The 9,047-nt window shown below is 45.2% G+C and overlaps 1 protein-coding gene across 2 annotated transcripts; it reads left to right on the forward strand.

Annotated features, from left to right (window-relative positions):
* The first annotated feature begins 36 nt into the window (after positions 1-36).
* snx3 (sorting nexin 3) lies at positions 37-8,981 on the forward strand. 2 transcript variants are annotated; one of them, XM_057017815.1, is made up of 4 exons: positions 37-257; positions 5,800-5,895; positions 6,354-6,478; positions 8,254-8,981. In XM_057017815.1, the coding sequence occupies exons 1-4, from the start codon at positions 96-98 to the stop codon at positions 8,357-8,359; spliced, it is 489 nt and encodes a 162-aa protein (XP_056873795.1). In that variant the 5' UTR covers positions 37-95; the 3' UTR covers positions 8,360-8,981. The 2 variants fall into 2 exon arrangements, with proteins under 2 accessions (XP_056873795.1, XP_056873797.1); XM_057017817.1 differs by lacking the exon at positions 8,254-8,981 and adding an exon at positions 6,580-8,098.
* Positions 8,982-9,047: the final 66 nt, after the last annotated feature.

A 9,047-nucleotide genomic window follows, 5' to 3' on the forward strand; every position in this document is an offset into this window, starting at 1 on the left:
GCCCCATATTTTATTTTGAAGGTCACCGAAGTAACCTGCTTGGTTGTATTTTGGATAACTTGGCAGTAACATTAGCTTCTCGAAGGACAGGGAAAATGGATAGCACCATAGCTGATACAAGGAGGCTCTTCACTAAACCTCAGAACTTAAATGACGCTTATGGACCCCCAAGTAATTTTCTAGAGATTGATGTATGCAATCCTGAGACCGTCGGGGTTGGCAGGAACAGATATACCACGTATGAAGTTAAACTGAAGGTGAGCTTATAGGCGGTGACGTTAGCCTTCAAGCTAACAACTGTACCCAAGCTAAGCTGTATTCCATGTAGCTATGAGAAGTTACTACATTTTAACATACAAATTAATGGCACTAGAAGGAGAGCTACAAAATACCCTCGTTATTCTTTGAACGAGTGTGACTTTAATCAGTATAAAATGACAAGTGCTTATTTGTAAATCGACTTGGCCTGTGCTAGTTAGTAGGCTAGGTTTATTTACTAGCATAACTATCCGTATCTAAGGAAATAAGACGATTCTGGTTACTCATGATACCCTCTGATAGAAGGCATGTTTATGAGTTCTAACTACTCTTTCTATAATACGTTTTTTGGTTTTATTAACCAGTAAAATCTTGTAATTGGTTGTGTCCTGTTCAACCCCCTGCAGGGATCCACTATAGAACCAGCAGCTTAAACAGAAACGGAAGGAATATCCAACAAATAAACACAATTAAGCTTGTGTGATCACTTTTCCAGTCAGTATTGGATCATTAAGGCACCATTTTGAGTCACATTTCAAAAGTTAAAAGCCTGCCACACCCGAAATGTTTTAACTGCTTTCAAAAGATAACATTCTTACACCCTTAACGGTGCTAAATCACATGAACTACAACCAACAGATTCTAATTTCCTAATTAAAGGAGATTGTTTAAGGGACTCTTGCTTTGCAGGAGTTCTGATTTGGTGGTTTTCAAACCCCAATCACAAAGTCAGCTTCTTTTGAAGCGTGGGCAGGATGCTCCAGTCGCCCGCATCACATTTCCTTCCTCTTATGCTACTTGTAGAACAGGAAAGAATTGTCTCTGCTGATAGAATATTCTGTGACTTTAATCGCTATTGTGGACCTCATAGGTCATATAAAATGGTCTGGACGGGTATTCTGATAAAAGTACGAGACTGTTGAGTTGGTAGTTTACAACAGTCTGGCACTATCGAGGTAGTGGTGGTTAGAATAAGAGGAACTTCCTGCTATTGCAACACACAACTTTTACACAGATCATTTATCCCGTTTAAAGCATTTTAGCACAAGAATGGCAGAAACTGAGCATTTGGTGCTCCGGCCATGAGTAGATGAAAAGTAAAGTCCATTAAAGCTCCAGAACAACGAACCAAAATCATGTTAATAATCAAAGAAAAATACATCAGAGATAGATTCCAGGGCTTAAAACCAACAGGATCAGGGCGTAGTCTATTCCATACCATCAACACATGGATAAAAGTAAGTTGTACAACCGTTGTACGTCCACAATTAACATTGGCAATTAGTCTGGGCCACATAGTTTACAGAAATTAAATCACCCCAGGATGCTTTAATGTTAATAAGTACTCTATAGCAAGACTGGAATTGTCGGGCTCATCTGATTGCCTCGTCGCTTATCTGTAAATTGTCATTTCAGTTGACTGACACCCCTGTAGTTAGTGGTCTGCTGCAGTTAGATTAGTGGCCAGCCTACACGTATTTATAGTTTCTATTTACCTTTAAAAAACCAGGGTGAGGGAAGAGAAGCCGTCTACAGGCGTTAGTGTTGAATATAAGGCTACTGTACTTGATTAGCGTGTAATAATTAGCATATGCGTGTAATCAGCCTTATTGTGCACCTCACAGGCCTGCCTGACCCTGCTTTGCATAAGACCACAGAATAAGTGGCGCATCCCTTACTTCCCCACAAACGTGGTGTCAACTTTGCTTCGCTTCTCTCCTTCTCCTTTCTTCAGCTTTCTTTAGAAGCGTTTTGCTCCGTCTCCAGCATGTTAAGAGAGTTGCCCACAGGGCCTCGTACTGGAATGCACAGCTCGCGCTTTTGCTCCGTTTGCTTCTTTCATGCACGTGATATTGAAATATTTTATCTAATTATTCTGTACTCTTTCTGTCCGTAATTCCTTCCCTTGTCCCTGGTTTTCGCTGGTCCACTATCTATCCAAAATGGAGAGCTCTTGTGACCGCACCGGGAGAGTCTGCCCTAATCCCCTCATTGAGAGAAGAATGAAGCGGGCCTGAGTGGGGGAGCTGGAGCGCGTATTCCCTATCTTACCCCCCCGTCCATGGGAGGGCAGAAAGCCACCCCCTCACCAGTCTATAGTCCTCGCAGTACTAAATATGGCAGATTTTTTCGTTAAAATCCCAACTCCGTCTTTTCCCCGTATCTCGTCGGGGGGGCCGGATGTTTGCGGTGGCAGTGAGACAGGTTACACAGTCACTTGTTGACAACCAGGAAGGCGTTTGGGTCTTAGAAGCAACGGGATCAACCTGCTTCTTTCAGCGCGGTGCTAAAGCGCTGGGAGCTGGGCTGTGAAAGGAGGCGGATATCTCATTTTGCCTGAGCAGACTTGTAATGTCCAGGGTCGCGTTCAAACAATGGACTTTTGTTCTCATCTAAATTCATTTGCTTAAAATTTACTTCCTCCGATGACTTAGAAACCACATTGAGCTGCTCGGCTCCTGGGTTTTTTTTTCTTTCTTTTAACCTTGACGACACCTCGGGGTTTCCTCCGGGTGGTTTCAGCGCAGCCTCTTTTCACCATCATGTCACCCGCAGCAAACGAGGGGTTGAAGTTAGGGTATGTGTGGGTGGGGTGTTTCGGGTATTATCAATTTTTTGTCTTTAGTTGGTTCCCATCTCATCCCGGGAGCACATTCAGGGGAGCGAACTTTGGGATCTCACTTTGTTTATGGATCGAACTAGATAAAAGGCCTCTTATATCCTCTCAGTCTTCCACCCCTCCTTTTCCCTACTCCCATAGCTTCTCCTTCTCTTTCTTTCTATTTTCCATTTGGGAATGGGGTGGGGGCCTTTGGTCATTAATAAAACGGGGAGAGATGGGGAGCCGGTGTGTGTGTGTGTGTGTGTGTGGGGGGGGTGCTTGTCAGGAACAGTCAAGTGTAATCCAAAGTCTACAGCATCCTCTTCGACAACTATTTTAATGGAAATGGGGAACATATTGTATCAAGGCAACCATATCCTACTTGAAATGACAGTATCAAAAGTGGGAGTTGATACTATGGCAACAAAGCAGCTTTTTGCCAGCGAGGCGAGTCGGAGAGAGGGTAGGCTGTCAGATCGCAGGGGCTAACGAACAGGAGAACGACTGTGAGAGCACATGGAGAGGTGAGCGCAAAGGACCTACGGCCCCAACGCCTTTGTTCCCCGCCTTTTTTCAACCATTTAGCAATATGATGCAATGAGATAGTATTATGTTGCCATATTTATGGTATCATTGTGAAAGATGTGGAGGGGGGAGAGGAGGACGTGAAGAGGGGGTTAGGATGCGCACTCTCAAACCTGACTTAATCCATCCTGCTAAAAGCTAATGCGCGCTGGCCTTGAACTATTCTCTCAGGAGCCTGTGTGATCTTTAGCCCCCCCTCTCTCTTTCTGGCTCTCTCATGCTGTTTTAAGGGTTCTACCTCTTTTCAGCCCATTTTCAATGAGCCCGGGGTATTGTGTTGCAGACTTTATGAATCACATGCTCTTCAAAGATTGCACCTTGCACACCTGTAATGGAAAGTGAAGCTAACCTAGCTTTTTTTTTTTGCTTGTTCTTGCAGAGACTAGGACACTATTTCACCCGGACCTGCTTTTGATTTTACTGTCGCCTCTCGTTTGTGCGTTTGACTTTCTCTAACTTTGCTAATAATATTGATCCCTTTTTTTTTTGCTATTTTCTCCTGTTAATCAGGTTCCTAATGGAGCTGAACAGGAACAGTCTGGCTTTTTCAGAGACTTTTAATGACCTGCTGAAAGTAGGGTTGGTCCCATGTCCCAGTCGCCGCAGGGGCCAGTAAGTTGAGACACCCGGGCTGTAACCTCTAACCAGCCGTGAAGGGAACAGAGGCCGGGGAAACCTGATCTTTGACTCGTGGAGCTCTCACGCACCGCCTTTTTCTGTGTGCGATTGTGAGTGATGGAGCGAGTGAGACCTCTCACTTTTCACTTCTGCCGTTTTCATCCCTCCCCTTGTCCCGCAGAGGCAATCTCTTAATGACAGGCTTCGCGAGGGCGCGAAGGCCAGGTGACTTTCTTTCCTTACACTCGCACCACTTTCTTCATTGTGTGGAGGTGAGCGGTTCCACTGCGTGTACAACCAAAGCCTCAAAATCATCCACTAAAAGATTTATGCGTTCAAGTCTGACAGGTCAGACATTCCCAGTTAAGACCTGCGCATGTGCACTTCATGCACGCGCGCGTGTTGAAGTGTTTTCTGTAATCACATGATGGGATTAGAGTCACGGCGGTGGCAGATTACCTGTAAGTGTGATCTGTTGTGGTGGAGGATTAACTTTGCTGCGCTCCATGCTGTGAGGTAACATGACGCAGCAGGGACACACCGCAGTAAGAGGAGAGTGTAGCTAATGCTAGAGCAGTGGGACCATAAAGTTAAGATAATCCACTTCTTCTGTGGCCCTGAGAGAGAGAGAGAGAGAGAGAGAGTGTGTGTGTGTTGGATTTCACCTGGAGAAATAAGTGGGAAAGGGAACGTTGCAGGGATTTGCCTTGACATGTTTATCATGTCCATCAGGGTTGAACTTTTCACCTTTTTGTTACTATAAAGGTTGTTTTTTTTAATATCTTTACCATATCCAGATTTGTGAAGATTGAGTGTATTAGAGGGTGAAGACTGAATGAAATCCTTACTTTTTTCCCCACTAAAATGACACGAGCAGAGACTCGGGAGCAGAAAATGAATGGATCACAGCCCAGAAATAAAGGGGCCAGAGCAGAAGATGAAGCTGACTCCTGCTCTCTCGGTTGTCCATGAAGCGCGCAGCCTCTCCAGCCTTTCTGCTCCTCTGTCATCACCTCCGTCCCCCCCAATCTCTCTGCACAGCCTTGTGGTTAACGCCGATTCACCGCTACCGCCGTTGTGTGCTCATCGATCAGTCTGCTGCTCGCGCCGCATTCATGCCGAACCCACTCGCTCAAGTGTTGCGCTCTCCTGTTTATGGCTTCACGTGAATTCTGACCTTCCGCCAGCGAAACGTTCATTCCCTCCCGCCTTGTTTGTACATTGTCGTGGGAAGGCCGCGTGCTGTCAGAACTAGGGAAGAGCTTTGGTATTGTGCTATAATGTGCTGTTTGCTCAGTGCTCTCTATCAATGCCGAAGCGTCTCCACTTTGTAATATAAAATTACCCCTGAAGGGCTCGTGAGCAGCAAATCCAATTGTTTATTGATGTGCACACAAAATGGTAGAGAAATTTCGCTGACCTTGGTGAGCAAGACTAAATTAACTTTTTTTTTTTTTTAAACTGCAAGCCATTTTTTCCCCCAGTATGGATTGGTCTCTCTACATCTCCCTCAGTAAAGTCAGAGTAAAAAGCACAAGGTTGTATCCAAAACCTCACTGATTGCTCTGCCCAGTGAGGCAGTTGTGTTTTTATATAGAGCTATTAAAGAAAACGAGATTATATTATGGTGCACGTCCAGAGGCAGTCAGACATCCGTTGTATTGTTGAGGTTTCCACAGGAAGAGAGCCGCAGTAATTGAAAGCAAAAGTTATTTGTCATGTGCATGTTTCCACAGACCAACCTCCCCATCTTTAAGCTGAAGGAGTCTTGTGTGCAGAGGCGGTACAGCGACTTTGAGTGGCTCAGAGCGGAGCTGGAGAGGGAAAGCAAGGTAAGCCATTAAGGTGAACGCCACACAAAGGCTCCTAAGTACCGTGGGCAGCAGATAACATCGACCGTATCTACTTGGCTTTTACATGGGAGGAACAAATTTGTCCTTAATGTTACATTTTTTGAGGTATTTAATGAAATGCAATTGGATTTCCAATGTATTTTTTAAAAACCCCGGAGAAATGCTTCTGCAGTAATTTTGTGCCTGTGTGTTATTTTATAAACTGGGTCCTTTTTTCATCCATTAAATCAAGTTTGAATGTTACATCAGCCTGCTGATTTGTAAACTGGCCTTGGTGGCTATAGGATGAGTGCCGAACATGACGGCCCTGTAGCCAGTGGAGCTCCACACAGGTGCCGATTAATGGACAGCATGTAATGTTGCCACTTGACCTGTTTTTGAAAATGTCTTATTCTATTAACAAAAAAATCTGATTCCTTTTCTTGCTCCCACCCCAGGTGGTCGTCCCGCCTCTCCCAGGAAAAGCTCTGTTCCGGCAGTTTCCTTTTCGGGGGGATGATGGGATATTTGAGGAAAATTTCATCGAGGAGCGGCGGCAAGGTCTGGAGCAGTTTCTCAACAAGTAAGCCTTTCCGCCGCTACAGCTTCCGCCATATTTCCACCACTTGAAAATCAGTTTGTGGGCCTTGTATTTATGCCACTTCCTTCTTTTTTATTCAAAAGTTGGTGCCTTGTTGGTGGAATTTTCTCTGGAGAGAACAAAAAACCCTCCCTGCAGTAAAAGAATACCCAATCTGTCAGAGATTGATGGGTCTTTTCTCACATTACATCTTCATTTTCTTTGGTAATTAGCTTATAAAGAACAAGCCCGAGAAGACTGGAGCGTGCAACACGTCTGCGTATTTCTTTCACATTTGTTTTATTTTTGATGTGTAATTTATGGTAATTGCTGTTCAAATTACAGCGAGCGCTGTTGTGGGAAGGCGTGTCCACCTCTCCTTATTTTTGATCCCGCATGTCTCCATTTATAGCTGCCGAACAATAAAAGTTAAAGTGGGATTGTAATGATTTGCTTTGATTGCAGTCTTGGCCATTATCCTGTGTTTCATGTGCAAATGTGTCAATGTTGCCTGTCGGGATATTAAGTGTGTAAAGATGTTTTTCGGGGGGGTGGGGGTGGGTAAAATCCATAAATGTGTTTTTTAGTGGCGATGAGAATGTGTTGGTAATTAAGAACTGTCCCTTCTTGGTTCCTGTGAACGAAGCAGTGCTGTTGATCATATTATTCAGCATTGATACCGGCAGCATTGTTCGCCTCATGATTGGGAGCATTGTGAAGAGGAAATCTTTGGGAAACGGTAAACACGACTGTCGCCGAGGAGCGAGCGGGAGGCGAGTTAAGCATCACTTTCTTCCCCCCGTTCGTTAGCACCGGGAGGCTGCATCCCCACTTCAAAAGGCAAACGAAGCCATTCACATTTCAACAGGCTGCAGATGCGCCTCATACTCAATGTCCAGTTTTCCCAAAAACCTATTAAGAAGAGCTTGATCTCTCCTGGGATTGCTCCGGGGGTTGACCTGCCGATGCCTCTCAGGCAGCTTAATGTCTGCAAAATGTTTCCCGTTGGGGGCTCAGATGCATGTTATTCGTGCAATGTCATTATGTTGATCAGGTTGGACATGGGCCATTTTCAGGGGGCGCAGGTGCACTGTTGTGATCTTATTAAGCTTCTTGATATCATCCAAAGGAACATTCTGTTAATCCTGACCTCAGAGCAGCTTCAAAACCTGGCCTCCCCAATGACACGACGTCTGAATAAATGCTGGGACGACTCGGCAAAAGCAAAAAAAGAAAAACCCCCGTTCATATTTTCTGCCTTTGTTCCTTGAAGAAGAAATTAAAAACTCTGGAAATGTCATCGAATGGTAACTGGATCAAGGAGAAGTTGCACGACTCTCCCTGTTCTAGTTTAAGCACCAACAGAACCTGTTCCCTGCTCCGCTCCTCTGGAGGATGGAGCTGCTGAGGAAATGTCACGACGCCTTCCACTAATCTGACTGTGAGGTGGTGCTTGTTCCACGTCTCTTCTCTAACCAAACCCCAATGGTCTTCCCGCCCTTCCTCTCCCGAGCAAAGTGCTGGGCCCCATGAGTTGGACCCATAGATCCGGCCGTAGATGACGTCCTGACTTCTAACGCACTGTTTAACCAGATTAACACAAATAAAACCCAACGCATGAAACATGCTGTTTTTATTCATCCGTATTCCGGATGCCTTCACTTCAGCCGACCGTGTTGTGTTTTGAGTCTTTCCCATGAGGCTTTTTCCCAGTTTCACCTGCTCCGGGGTGTCGGGTGGAGCGTCTCTGTCTCACCTTTCCCGCCTTCTCTCCGCAGAGTGGCCGGTCATCCTCTCGCCCAGAACGAGCGATGCCTGCACATGTTTCTACAGGACAAGGTCTTGGACAAGAACTACACCCCCTCTAAGATCAGACAAGCCTGAACGCAAAGACGGGTCCGCTCGGCACGGTCCGGACCCCACGACCCAAAGTTGTCTCCATTTTCCCAGGTTTCTTTCAGATGACGAGTACATCAGCGAGGACACATAAGTCTAGCTTAATTAACTCTTGCCTGATCTGGTTTGTATTCACCCTCTAATTGGATGTTAAAAGTGATTTACAGTAATCTCCTATTGCCTGGGAATTTTATCAGTATCAATATATTGTGTATTTATCACTTACCTGCAGTACGTCTTGAATATATTCATTTATTTAGTGATACTGAATATTCGTTGTGTGTATGCAAAAGTCCCACAGCAATTGTCACCGTGTATATTCAGTGCTGGCATGTTGCTCACTATTACTACGACGCACACACAGTTGAGAGGCTTCGACAATGTTCCAGTCCCACCCAGTTGATCCTGGGTTCAAATGGGAGGACGCGTCTGTCCACCAGCACCCCCCCTGGTTAGCCCAGTTATTTTCTAACCGTGATCCAGTTGGGAGGAGGTCAGGGAGGCTGCAGTATTTCTACTGGCTATACGCATTTTGAGATTTGTATACTGCTGTGCCATTTTTGTTTATTTTGAAGAATTTCCAATAAAATGGATGAAATGTCACCAATCATTTGGACTCCTCCCTGACCGGGGTGAGGTTTGTCATTGTGTAATGCTTAACTTTTTAATCCTGCAA

The sequence above is a fragment of the Takifugu flavidus genome, chromosome 19, assembly GCF_003711565.1.
Source record: "Takifugu flavidus isolate HTHZ2018 chromosome 19, ASM371156v2, whole genome shotgun sequence".
Taxonomy (NCBI): domain Eukaryota; kingdom Metazoa; phylum Chordata; class Actinopteri; order Tetraodontiformes; family Tetraodontidae; genus Takifugu; species Takifugu flavidus.

Bases quoted from the DNA above. Each gene is read 5' to 3' on its own strand.
- snx3 (XM_057017815.1), top strand. From the start codon at position 96: ATGGATAGCACCATAGCTGATACAAGGAGGCTCTTCACTAAACCTCAG. The intron at 5,896-6,353 runs GTAAGCCATTAA...CTCCCACCCCAG, and splicing joins AGCTGGAGAGGGAAAGCAAG to GTGGTCGTCCCGCCTCTCCC. The intron at 6,479-8,253 runs GTAAGCCTTTCC...TTCTCTCCGCAG, and splicing joins CTGGAGCAGTTTCTCAACAA to AGTGGCCGGTCATCCTCTCG.